Source organism: Alexandromys fortis, unplaced genomic scaffold (assembly GCF_014885135.2).
Source record: "Alexandromys fortis isolate MF-2015 unplaced genomic scaffold, M_Fortis_MF-2015_v1.1 scaffold_112, whole genome shotgun sequence".
Classification (NCBI taxonomy): domain Eukaryota; kingdom Metazoa; phylum Chordata; class Mammalia; order Rodentia; family Cricetidae; genus Alexandromys; species Alexandromys fortis.
Genome location: NW_026068013.1, coordinates 573,425 through 587,290, shown reverse-complemented (window position 1 = coordinate 587,290; position 13,866 = coordinate 573,425). Strand labels below are relative to the sequence as shown.

Below are 13,866 nucleotides of genomic sequence, written 5' to 3'. Positions count from 1 at the left end.
GAAGAAGTTGAGGGTCTTGCCATTCATATAGGGAGCATTTTACACACTTCTTCCTGGTTCTGGGGATCAAACTCAGAGCTTCTTACATGCAAGGCAAACACTGAGCCACACCTATAGCCCGAGAGGTATTAATTTTCATGTGCATAAGGTTATTAATATAGATAACAATCATGATCTAATCTTACCAGCAAAGTGAATCATTTAGTTTGTATAAGTTATGGTATCATTATCACTATATGATTATAGCTAAATAATAAATGTAAATACCTTCCAGATTATAAATGTAGTAGCAATTAATCAGATCCTCTTTGAAATCGCATATTATTCCCGCCATTCACATCAAAATCTATGCAGGGAATACATTATCTTTCATTAAGCTTGTTTTAAGCTGTATCAGATTTGCTGGTAGATCACACACCTTTAAACCCAGCACTTGGGAGACAGAATTAAGTGAATCTCTGAGTTGCAGACTAACCAGAGCTACATAGTAAGACCCTGTCTCAAAAAAAAGGAAAGAAGGAAGAAAGAAAGGAAAAAAGAAAGAGGTTTCTCAAATCTTAGAAGTAGCATGTACAAGTTACAAGCTCAGTGCCCTCTCAGTTGTTTCTACTCTCTGGGCGCTGTTGTATTGCTCCTTGCCTTCTGCTCCTTCCCCGCTGTCTCCACTCTCTTCCTAGTTTCCTTTCGCTTTCACTTACACATCTGCTTGGACACCTCACACCTCACGAGGTCTTGCCACTCTTATACTACGTGAATGTTCTCGATCAAAATCAAATTTTAGAGTTGAGAATTGTTATCATTTTTGTTTGGTTTTGTTCTTTATTCTAGAGACTGGTGAAGCATACTGTTGCTACAGTAGTTGTCCTTATCACCATGTCTTAGGAAGTGTGTTTTGAAATGGCATCTTTTGCCTAGGTCTTTGTGCAAAGGATGTAAGACAGATAAAAGTGAAACGTCACCCTTACCATTTTACAGCAGATTTTCAGTGCCAGGTGTGTCAAGAGGAAAATACAGCTTGGGCAGCCTTGGGGTTGGGGCTGTTGCAGTGGCCTGTGTCGGTTACTCTTCAGATCAGCTTGGCAAAGCCACATATAAGTCCCTGCCAAGCAGTCTGACAGGCTGTATTCAGGAGAGCAGGAGGGTGTCTGTCAGGTAGTGTGGAATGGCACACTTTTTGAAGATGTGTTCAGATCTCTGCTGCTTCTGCCTGCAGTCTTGTAGATACTTCCTGTCCTCAACATCAGCTGCACTCAGAACGGTCTAGCAGTGACTCACACATACAAAACCATCCCAGTGTAAAGTGGGATGGGACCTTTAACAGTTCTTTATTCCAGCTGATTACCACCCAGCATACTTTGCTCTTTTGTTATCCAAGAGAACACCGCAAACTGAAACTTTGTATTAGACATAAGACAGTTGTAAATATTTATTCAACATGAAAGGCTTTAATCCAGTATCTTGAATTCTGCTCCAAAACAAAAGAGATAGGCAAGTTATACAAAGAATGACAACTAAAAATGCAGGCAACAATTTATAGATTCTTAAAAGCCTTGACCATATCATGAATTTTAAATGTGGAATTCTACTCTTATTTAACCTATTTTTATAGCATTTTGGACAAACTGTTCAAAGTACAAGTGAGCCAATACAAGCTACAAGAGGTCCCAAGACTGAAGAAGGTAAGTTTTGCTATATGTATTTTCTTTTTATTTTCCTTTATTGTGTATAGATTTTTATCTCATATCCTGATTGTAGTTCCTCTCCCATCTGAATTCATTCCCTTTCTGTCCCATATTAGAAAATGAACAAATTCTAAGGGATAATAGTAAAATAAAATGTAACAGAATATAAGATAAAACAAAAGCTAACACATTGAAATAGGACAAAACAAACAGAAGGAAAAAGCCCATGAGGAGGCATAGCAAACAGAGACCCTCATTTGCAAATCAGAAATCCCAAAACACTACAAGCCATAATATATATGCAAAAAAAACTATAGGTTAAAAAGAAGGAATATATATATTAAAAATAACAGGATAAATTTTTTAAAATAGGAAAAGTCCTGCCACAATATTATAAGATAAGGACTATCCAAAGATGCCATTGAGTTAGCTTTCTATTGACCATCTACAGTTGGCATACTCTTAAGAATAGTTTGTTTCCACCAGTCATGGCACAAACCTTGGAGGCAGAGGGAGGCGGATCCCTGAGTTAGAAGCCAGCCTGGTGTAGAGTGAGTCCCAGGACAGCCAGTGCTACACAGAGAAACCCTGTCTCTGGGTGACTTCACCCAGAGCAAATTACTTAATTTGCTTCCCCAAAAGAAACTAAATTTTCATTTGCAAGTGGCATCAATTGGAGATGGCTCCTGGGTTAGAGATGGGGCTTGTGTCTACTTCCTTCATCTCTAGGATCCCATCTGGTGGAGACTCGTGCAAGCCCTATGCATGCTGCCTCAGTCCCTGTGAGTTCATATGTGTATCTGTCTTGTTGATTAGGTGACCTCGTTTCTTGGTGTCCTCCATCTCTTTCTGGCTCTTTCACTCTTACTGCTTCCTCTTCTGCGGGGATCCCTGATCTTGAGTAGAGAGAGTTGATAGAGACATCCCACTTAGAGCTGAATGTTCCAAGGTCTCCCACTCTCTGCATAATGTCTGACTATGGGTCTCTATTTGTTACATCTGCTTCAGGAAGGAACTTCTCTGATAACAACTGAGAGAGACCTGATCTATGATTATTGTAAAATGTCATTAGAAGTCATTCCATTGCTACGGTTTGGTTTGGCTTTAGAACAGTAGTATTAGGTTTTACTGTAGGTCCCTAGGCAATCTAGTCTCAGGTTCTTTGTCACCCAAGCAGTGGGGAGTAAGGCTTAACTCAAATCAGATGTTGCTTAGTTACTCCAGCAAGCTTTGTGCCAACATTGCACTAGCATATCATACTTGCAGGACACTATTGTAGGTCAAAGCTGGGTTGGCGTTTACATATCTGCCCTGGTGGTCTGCATAGTACCTTCCTGTATCAAAGACACTAGCTCCTACGTGAGAAGGTAGGCTCTAGGTAGGTACGAGTTGGACTTCTCCATGTCAGTTCAGTGAGTCATGTAGGTTTTGTCTTTAGCAATGAGGCCATGCATCAGTTTGTGGAGAGCAACCAATAGTCTTGCTAATGGCCTGGGTTGTTTGGACAACATTTCAATTAGATAAAACCCAATACCAATACTGGAAGCTTCATTTGGTCACAAAAGCTGTCCAGTTGGGGCTCTGTTTCCCCATTGTTTGGTGATGTCATTTAGATCACCTTCTCGTGTGTGTGTGTGTGTGTGTGTGTGTGTGTGTGTGTGTGTGTGTGTGTGTAAGCTTCTAGTGTACTAGATTTCCTTACTACCCCTCAAATGGTCCTTAATTTTAACTGTCTAAGTATTCCTTCCCTCATCTCCCTATTCCCTCCCTGTCTCCACTTGATTCTCACATTCCAGTCAGCCCCCATTTATTCATAGCTATTTCCCTTTCTTAGGGAGATCTATCTGCCCCATCAGTCTCTTATTCAATGCCTAACATATGTGGTTATATCTTGGTTATTATTGACTTAACATTTAATATTCACATATAAGGAAATATATATATTTTTTTCTTTCTGAGTCTGGGTTACTTCATTCAAGATGATTTTTTTCTAGTTCCTCCATTTACCTACAAGTTTCATTATTTAATTTTTTAATGACTGAGTAATGTTCCATTGTATATCCATTGTCTTTATCCATTCATCTATTGAGGGACATCTAGGTTGTTTCCAGATTCTGGCTCTTATGAATATAATAGAATTGACCATAGTTGAGCCAAGTGTCTCTGTTGGAGGATAAAGCATCCTTTGGGTATATGCCCAAGAGTGGTATAGCTGGATCTTGAAGTAGAAAGATTGCCAGTGGGGCTGGAGAGACGGCTCAGCGATTAAGAGCAGGTCCTGAGTTCAATTCCCAGCAACCACATGGTGACTCACAACCATCTATAATGAGATCTGGTGCCCTCTTCTGGCCTTCTGCCATAACGCAGACAGAATATTGTATACATAATTAATAAATAAATAAATAAATAAATAAATAAATATTAAAAAAAGAAAGAAAGATTGCCAGCTTCCTGAGGAACTACCACACAGATTTCCATAGTGCTTTACTGCTTTGCACTCCAACCAAAAATGTGTGAATGTTCTCCTTATTCCACACCCTCACAGCCTGAAGCTGTCACTTATATTATTGACACATTCTGACAGGTGTAAGATTAAATCTTAAAGTAGTTTTGATTTGTGTTTACCTAATGACTAAGGATGTTGGACATCTCTTTAAGTCTTCTTTTGAGAATTTTGTACCCCATTTTTTCATTGGGTTATTTGTTTTCAAAATATCTAGTTTTTTGAGTTCTTTATATATTTTGGATATTAGCCCTTTATCAGGTGTGTAGTTGGTGGAAATCTCTTTTCATTCTGTAGGCTGTGGCTTTGTCCAAATGATGTTGTCCTTTGCCTTATCAGAAGCTTCTCAGTCTCATGAGTTCCCATTTAAATTTTGTCGATCTTAGTACCTTTGCTAACAGTATTCTGTTTATAAAGTCTTTCTCTTCTATGAAGCACAATGTATTTTGTTTTATGTTGAGGTCTTTGGTCCATTAGAGTTGAATTTTATGCAGGGTGATAGATATGAATCAATTTGCATCCTTTTGTATGCAGACATTCAGTTTGGCCAGCACCATTTGTTGGAGATGCTGTCTTTTTTACGTTGTATATTTCTTGCTTCTTTATCAAAAATCAGGTGTCCATAAGTGTTGGATTTATAAGTGTTGGGTCTTTAGTTTGGTTCCATTGGTCAATATGTCTTTTTTGTGCCAATATCATGATTTTTCTTTAACTCTGAAGTACAGCTAAAAATCTAGGATAGTGATCCCTCCAATGGTTCTTTTATTATTCAAGATTGTTTTAACTATCCTGGATTTTTTTGTGCTTCTGTGTGAAGCTGAAAATCATGCTGCTAAGATCTGCAAAGGGCTGTGTTGGAATTATGATGGAGATTAAATTGAATCTTTTGATAAGATACCATTTTTACTATATTAATGCTACCAATCCATGAGCATGGGAGAGCTTTCCATCTTCTGATAGCTTTGTCAATTCTTCCTTCAAATATCTTAAAGTTTTTATCATACAAGTCTTTCTTTTTTCTGTAAGTTTAGTCTTTTGATTACTGTGTGCCAAAGGGACTTTATTTTCTGGTCCATTCTGTTCAGTATTCTGTATGCTTCTTGTGTAATGATTGTTCTTTCTCTTTAGGAGACAAGCCACGCCCACTCCCTTCCCCACCCGCTGAGGCAAGCTGATCTTCAGCTTCTTCCAGCCTGAGTTCTCTCCCCCTCCCTCCCTCCCCACCCCGCCCAGGCAGCTTTGATCTCTTCTCTCTCTCTCTCTCTCTCTCTCTCTCTCTCTCTCTCTCTCTCTCTCTCTCTCTCTCTCTCTCCCTCCCTCCCTCCCTCCCTCCCTCTCTGTTCGTTTCCCTTTCTTCCTTCCGTTCCATAACTACTAAATAAATATCCAACCTCACTTTGCATGGCGTGCCTCCATCTGTCTCTCGCCTGCCACATAGCTTGCTGCAGGGGATGCAGCCTGGGACCAGGCACCTTCGGACACCTGTGGTGTGGTCTCATGCTCAGTCCCTGTCCCACAGCAAGCCACTCAGGGATCTGCAGCAATTTTTAATAAGCCATTACATCTTGTACTGTTAAAAATCAGTCTCTATGAAATTCATATGTTCACACCCACTGAGACGGTGGGTCTGATCCAATGGGAGCTCACCAAAGCAAGCTGGACTGGGACTGATGGAGCATATGATCAAACCGGACTCTCTGGACGTGTCGGACAATGAGGGCTGACTGAGAAGCCAAGGACAATGGCACTGGGTTTTGATCCTACTGCATGTACTGGCTTTGTGGGAGCCTAGTCTGGATGCTCACCTTCCTAGACCTGGATGGAGTGGGGAGGACCTTGGACTTCCCACAGGGCAGGGAACCCAGACTGCTCTTTGGACTGAAGAGGCAGGGGAGGGGATGGGGGAGGGGGTGGGGGGAGGGAAATGGGAGAAGAAGAGGAGGTGGAAATTTTATTTTTAAGTAAAAATTAAAAAAAGAAGTTAAAAAAATTCATATGTTCCAGGGTGGAAGCATGAATTAGAATTATTAAACAAAAGGAACAGAGATATGAGAGAAATAAAAAACAGAAACACAGAACAGCATTGGGAGGGAAATTCAGTGAATACTGAATGCACCTCGTTTATTTTCCACACGCTTATTATACACCACTCCAGAAGGGGAGGGGGAATGCAGCAGACTTCATTAACATGATATAAGGAATAGACTTGACTTCTCTGACCTAAGGAAATTTTCTTGTACGGTTTTGTTTTTAAAAAAAAATCTTTTCTGTGCTTTTCATCTGAATTTCTTTTCCTTCATCTATTTCTATTATTCTTAGATTTGATCTTCCCATAGCGTCCCAGATTTTTTGGATATTTTGTACCAGAAATGTTTTATAGTTAACATTTTCTTTGACAGAGCTATCTGTTTCTTCTGTTGTGTCTTCAGTACCTGAGCTCTCTGTTGATGAAGCATGCCTCCTGAGATTTTCTGTTTGAATTCCTAAACTTCCATCTCCAGGTCTCCCTCAGTGTAGGTTCTCTTTATGATTCTACTTGAACTTTCAGATCTTAAATGGTTTTCTTCATTCCTTCCTCTGTTTGTGTTTTCATAGAGTTCTTTGAGGGGGTTATTCATTTCCTTCTTAAGGACCTCTATTATATTCATGAAGGCTGTTTTACGGTCTTTGTCTTGCATTTCAGTTTTATACTCAGGTTCTACTGTGGTGGGTTGCTGTCCTCTAGTGGAGACATACTGTCCTGGCTGTAATTGACTGTGGTTTTACACTGACTCCTAGGCTTCTGGGTTCAGAAAGATTCCCTTTCTAGGTGTTGATATCTGATCTTGTCTTTGTTGGGTATGAGTTTTATTCCTTGGTTTCACTTGCCCTCTCTGGTGCTTAGGAGAGTGTGGCAGCTTTGTGTTGCCTGGGAGGGAATTCTTCTGGGATACTGTTGGGTGTGTCCACTGGGAGTTCCGGGAGCTGTCACTTAAGAGTCAGTGTTTCAGGGGTGTGCTGGAGGTGGGAAAGCAGGGTGTCCCACTGGGGATAGGCGAGAGGAAAGGCTGCAGCAGTAGTCTGCTGCAGAGCTGCAAATGAGAGGAGGGCGCATGAAGACCTCAAGTGCACCTACCTACCTAGCCAGCCTCCTTGCTGCTCTGTCGGGCTTGGCTGGCACGTTCCCAGAGAATGGCTGCTGGAGCTGGGGGCTGGGATAACAGGATGAGTGGGAAGGGAGCTTGGAGAAGCTCGGGACCCACTGAAGATGAGCTAGACAGCAGTTGTGAGGCTGCTGCAGGGGCTCTGCTACAGAGATGGAGGTGGAGCTAGGGAGTTGGTTTAGAGGAGCAGAGGTAGAGGTGAGGGCCTGCAGTCAGCCTACAGGACTGCTACTGGAAGCATTTCTTGGAGGTTTGTTCCCAATGTTTTGTTGTTGTTGTTGTTGTTGTTTTTTTTGGCTTTTGGTGTTTTGTTTGTTTTGTTTTGTTTGAGACAGGGTTTCTTTGTGTAGCCTTGGCTGTTCTAGAACTAGCTGACCTCAAACTCTCAGAGATGTGCCTGCCTTTGTCTCCACCTCCCGAGTGCTGTATTTTCTCAGGTACTTGTGAATTGTGCAGTTACATAGACTTGAACTGTCCTTACGAAGGTGTATTCAGTTCCTTCCCAGTTTGTTGTTGGATAATAATGTACTAAACTATCTCCTGACTTGTCCAGTTTTTCTGTAGGATAGATTCTCAGAATTATATGTGAAGTAGATAGGGTCTCACTATATAGCTCTGGCATCTTGGAACTCACAATGTAGACCAGGCTGGCTTCAAACTCATAGAGGTCCACCCTCCTCTACCTCCCAAGTGCTGGGATTAAAAGTATGTGCCAATATTTTCTTAACTGGGGATGGGAAAATGCCAGATAAAGAGAATCCTGAAAATGTAAATGTACACTGAGCTGGAGAGATAGCTCAGGGATTAGGAATCCTGACTGCTCTTTCCGAGGACCCAGGTTCAGTTACCAGCACTCATGTGGAGGCTCACCATGGACTGTAACTTGAGTCCTAGGGCATTCACCACCCTCTCCTGGCCTCCTCGGGCACGAAATGTCCATGGTATACAGATATGCATATAGACAAAACACTCATGCAAATAAATGAATAAATATTACCCCAACAATATGACTGCCTAAGACTTGAACAAGACAGATATACTAATGGGAAGGGGAAAATATCACGGGGTCCCACCCCTAAACAAAGAACAGGCAACTAAGAAATGCTGATTAATCTTCCCCAGGGATGGGCCCCTAATTGGCTATCCAAAACCAAATGATCAGCCCTGAAATACATGTATACAAGCAACGCTAAATTAATTCACCAGGTTATTATATGTATAATGTGTGTGTTAAAACAATAACAAAACAAACTCAGGAATTGGAGGCAGTTCTAAGCTCTCTGAATCTCTGCATTCGAGATCATCCTGGTCTACAGAGTAAGTTCTGGGACAGCCAGGGCAACACAGAGAAACCTTGTCTTGAAAACCCACCCAAAAAGAAAACAAAAACAAAAAGAGGCCATGCATGGGGGGGAGGTATGGGAGAAGAAAGGGAAGGGGGGAAATTTGATTATGTTTTAATTTAAAAGTAATTTTTTAATCCTAGAAAAAAGCTTAAAATTTTAAAAAGCCAGGAGGTAGTGGTGCAGGCCTTTAAATCTCAGCAATCAGGATGCAGAGGCAGGAGGATCTCTCTGAATTTGAGGCCAGCCTGTTCTACAGAGTGAGTTCCAGGACAGTCAGGGCTACACAGAAAAGCCCTGTCTCAAAAAAAAAAAAAAAAAAAAAGTTAAAAAAAAAGAATAAATAAAATAGACAGTAACAGAATATTTGCTGCTGCCCTCTGCCTGTGACTTGAGCATAGACAGACATAATTTAGTAAGTTGATATTAGGGTTGGTCCCCAAAACAAAAGTGATGGACGAGTGAAAGGCGGTTTCTGTAGTTTCAGGTAGTACTTCTGAGTGTTCGGTACCAGAAAACCTCATGAATTCTTCCATGCCTGAGGATGACATTCTGACTGCCATGAACAGCAAGCAGCTACAAAAACCAAGTCTGTCCTCCAGTAAGCCCCAGCCGTCCAACATATGCACAGTGTCGGCTGAGGAAGAGAAGGTCTTGCAGTCCCTCCGCCATCTCAATGAAAGACTGTACTGTAAGTGTGGAGGCGCAGGTCTGTAAGAAAGGGACACCCTGTTCTTAAGCTTATGCTAAATCTTTATTTAATTTAAAACTCTGAAGTAAAAATACAAAATAGAGCTCATAACTCATCTAAAATTGAGAATATTGTTACTGTTTCAGATTATTGCAGGCACACCATATCATTTATAAAGATAGCAGTTTCTAAGCCATACAGTTGGTGGCGCACACTTTAATCCCAGCACTTGGGAGGCAGAGGCAGGCGGATCTCTGTGTTTGAGGTCAGCCTGGTCTGCAAGAGCTAGTTCCAGGACAGACTCCAAAGCTACAGAGAAACACTATCTCAAAAAACCAAAACAAACAAACAAAAAAAAGATACCAGTTCTATCCTATTCTGTTTTAGAAGTATATGAACATAAGGTGGGCATAGTGATACAAACCTTTAATCTCAGTACTTGGGAGGTAGAGACAGGGTGGTTCTCTGAGGTTGAGACCAGCCTGGTCTCCAGAGCAAGTTTCAGGATAGCCAGAGCTACACAGAGAAACCCTGTCTCAAACCCCCCCCAAAGGCTTAAATGTATATATGTGAACATATTACCTATGTTTTAAAAAAAACCGACTAGGTGTCTATACTGACCGTCATGAAAATAACTTTACCAAGTGTTTTTTTATATTTATTTGTTTATTTATTATGTACACAATATTCTGTCTGTGTATATGTCTGCAGGCCAGAAGAGGGCACCAGACCTCATTACAGATAGTTATGAGCCTGGGAATTGAACTCAGGACCTTTGGGAGAACAGGCAATGCTCTTAACCTCTGAGCCATTTCTCCAGTCCCAATCAAGTGTTTTTAATTCTCGACTTTGGATATACATACACAGAATTCTTAAAGCTAAGTGTGTGCGGGCATGGAGCAAAGCCTGTAATAACAGCACGTGAGTGGCTCCCGCAGGAGCAGCAGTGCGAGCTAAGGGCCAGCCTGACTGGCCTGGCAAGCCCCAGGCCACCCTTGGGGACTTGATAAGATCCTGTCTTTAAGAGAAAAAAGTGAAAATAATTATTTTTAACTAGGAAAATAAGGGTAGAACACAGCTAACCTTGAAGCTGAAGATATTTGATTAGTGGAACAATACACAGTAGTGTCACAAAAGGTACTTCACCATGAAGTCGGACCATCGAGGGGCTATGCCTTCCCCCACAAAATGTTTCCATCTCTTCATTGGCACTGTGGAGCAGCTGAGGGAAGGGAGGAAAACATCTCTGGTGCTTTAGAAATGTAGCCTAGTGGGTACCTCACAGTAATCCCAGCCGTGTTCATACACCTGCTGGTCTGTGAAGCCTGGAGTCCAGCCATGTTCATACACCTGCTGGTCTAGGAAGCCTGGAGTCCACCCCGTGTTCATACACCTGCTGGTCTGTGAAGCCTGGAGTCCACCCTGTGTTCATACACTTACTGGTCTATGAAGCCTGAAGCAAATAACATAATTGAAAATGATCTCAAATTGCTAATACCCCCAAAATCATTGAGAAAAAGTATATTAATGTCCCTTTTGGAGATGTGGTCTATATTCCAATCTTCAAAGAATTATAACAAGTGAGATCTAAGGGAAATGAATAGTCAATGATCATAAAAACTAATCCATAAAGAAAAAAATCCATTAAAAATCAAAGAAATCACAATACATACTAAATAAATAGAACCCAAGAAATGTTATATAATAAAATTGCCAGACACAAAATACTATGAAATAACTATGTTTATATATTTTTAAATAATTAGACATATCTTTCAAAACCTAGTAAGGAAATATGCAATATAAAATGACTTAGCTATTTGGAAAATTTGAATGGAAGATATGAATAAATTTAAAATTCAACTGATTATTTAGACAACAGATTATAGACATCTGGAGGATTAACAGACTAGAATATAAGTCAGAAGTGCCTATCCAGAATAAAGTACAAAGCGGTGAGAGAGAGCAGAATAGAGCTTAAATGGCGAAGCTGTGAGACATGGCAGGAATCATGGCTGCCAAGCTTGCCAGTTTAACCAGTATTACCAACATATGAGTGAAAAGCCCATTTCAAAATAAATAAAAAATTCTCAAAGGCTGAAGAGAGGGCTCAGCAGTTAAGAGCACTAGCTGTTCTTCTGGGGGACCCAGGTTCAAATCCCAGCACACACATGGCAGCTCACAACTGTCTTATCTGTAACCCCAGTTCCAGGGAATCCGAAACCCTCACACAGACGTACATGCAGGCAAAACAGAAGTGCACGTAAAATTTAAAGAAGAAGGAGGGGGAGGAGGAGAAGGAGGGAGAAAGAGAAATTCTCTTGTGTGAGTGGGGTCCTGAGTTCAAGCCCAGCACAGGAAGGGGGGGGGCCTCATTGCATAAGACTGGCTGTCCTGGAACTGCTCTGTAGACCAGGCTGGCCTCAAACTCAGAGACCACCTGCCTCTGCCTCCTCACTATTGTCATTAAAGGTGTGCACCACCACAAGCAGCAAGAAATTCTTTTTTTACTTAAAAGGAAAATGTGACATTTGAATGAAGATTGTTTCATAAAATCAAGATACTCAGAATTCTCTCTTACCAGTCAGCTTTATTTAATTGTTCCTAATCAAATTGCTTTCATTTTGGGGCCTATTTACATGTAAGGACTATTTCTGGGATCAGTAGGAAATGTCTTATTCAATTTTGAATACTTTGACACATGAGAATTTTGTTATTAATCCTTTAGTGAGTCTCTTTATATACATAACTAATTTTTTTGTGTCGTGGTATGATTTTTCAGATGTACAAGAAGCCATTTTCAAAAACCCATCCATCAAAACTACTTTCCAGTTAATACCACTTCTGGTGAGTATGTGCTAAGTTTCTCCTGTGCTGTTGTATGTATGCATTGCTAGAGTGTGGCTGGAGAGACAGGCTGTTAGGAGCACTTGCTTTTGCCTAGGACCAGACTGGTGATTCTCAGTCTTCAGTGACCCTGGGTCCTGGGGATCCCATGTCCTCTTCTGGCCTGGTGGGAACCAGTCACACACAGTGCACATGTGCAGGCAAACTGTCACTCACACAGAATAAAATACAGAAATCTTTTTTAATGTGAGAACTTTTGGAGGTTTTGAGGGGAGAGGATAAAGACTGGGTGCCCTGAGTTCTAAAATCGTGACAGGAGAGAATAAATCTATCGAAGCTTGCACATCCCTCAATACTGTTTCTTCTGTGAAGCAGCATTTGCACTATGCTGCCCTGACCCAGGTCTGACAGGCGTGGCACTGAAGAGAGCAGGAAGCTGCGCTGCCCTCTCCACCCCACTGTGCACCCCTAGGGTGCAGCATCCTTGTTGGCAAGCACTTAGTTCATTCTAGCTTGGGGTTTCCCTAAATTTTTTGTAGTTACCTAATTTGTTCAATTTTCCAGTGATATTTTCTCTCCCTTGAAATTTTTAAAACCTTTACTTTGATTCATGCATTATTAGACATTGTTTTTTTAAGTATTTATTTATTATGCATACAATATTCTGTCTGTGTGTATGTCTGCAGGCCAGAAGAGGGCACCAGACCTCATTACAGATGGTTGTGAGCCACCATGTGGTTGCCGGAAATTGAACTCAGGACCTTTGGAAAAGCTGGCAATGCTCTTAACCACTGAGCCATCTCTTGAGCCCCTAGACATTGTTTAATTCCAATTTTAAGTACATTTTTTTCTTAAAGGATATCAGAATCTATGGAGAAAGGTCAATTAATGACATACATAGAAGATCAAATCTGGGACACAGACACTAACACCTGTACTATTTATAATTCCAGTGAGTTATAAAAAACAGTTTTATCATGATAAGTGCTAATCGCTAATGATGGGTAACAATTTGAATCTAATAGGTTCAAATGCTGGCTTAGTGGATTTGTTTATATGTTTGTTGTTGTTTTTAGAGACAGGGTTACTCTGTCTCTGACTGTCCTAGAACTCACCCTGTAGACCAGGCTGACTCTGGTTCTGGTCTTCTTCCTGTGTAGCAGGTACTCTGCTAATGCTGTAGCTGTAAAAAAGAAAGTAGCTCCTGAAACACTGGGTGAACTGTGCAGTGTAACACAGTCTCCAGGGACTGCCAAGGCCCTACAGTTGCTTAGGTGCACATTATCGAAGGAAAAAATCCCTACAAATCTTAGAATTTTTATTTTAGAGTATCTTACTTAGTTTTTTTTTAATTTCTACCTTCTCCCCTTCTCCCATTTCCCTCCCCCTCCCCCACCTCTCCAGTCCAAAGAGCAGTCAGGGCTCCCTGCCCTGTGGGAAGTCCAAGGTCCTCCCCATTCCATCCAGGTCTAGGAAGGTAAGCATCCAAACAGACTAGGCTCCCACAAAGCCAGTACATGCAGTAGGATCAAAACCCAGTGCCATTGTCCTTGGTTTCTCAGTCAGCCCTCATTGTCAGCCACATTCAGAGAGTCTGGTTTGATCACATGCTCCATCAGTCCCAGTTCAGCTGGCCTTGATGAGCTCCCATTAGATC

General features: G+C 41.3%; 1 protein-coding gene across 11 annotated transcripts in view; it reads left to right on the top strand.

Moving 5' to 3' along the window:
- Positions 1-13,866, top strand: part of Cep126 (centrosomal protein 126) — a 54,258-nt gene that overhangs the window by 34,552 nt on the left and 5,840 nt on the right. For 7 of the 11 annotated variants that reach the window (XM_050162212.1, XM_050162211.1, XM_050162210.1 and 4 more), the window contains 3 exons: positions 1,610-1,679; positions 9,153-9,362; positions 12,145-12,209. In XM_050162212.1, coding sequence (XP_050018169.1) covers positions 1,610-1,679; positions 9,153-9,362; positions 12,145-12,209 — 345 coding nt within the window. Of the gene's footprint in view, positions 1-1,609; positions 1,680-9,152; positions 9,363-12,144; positions 12,210-13,866 lie in introns of those variants that run through there. The other 4 variants (XR_007595417.1, XM_050162213.1, XR_007595416.1 and 1 more) reach the window with 3 other exon arrangements.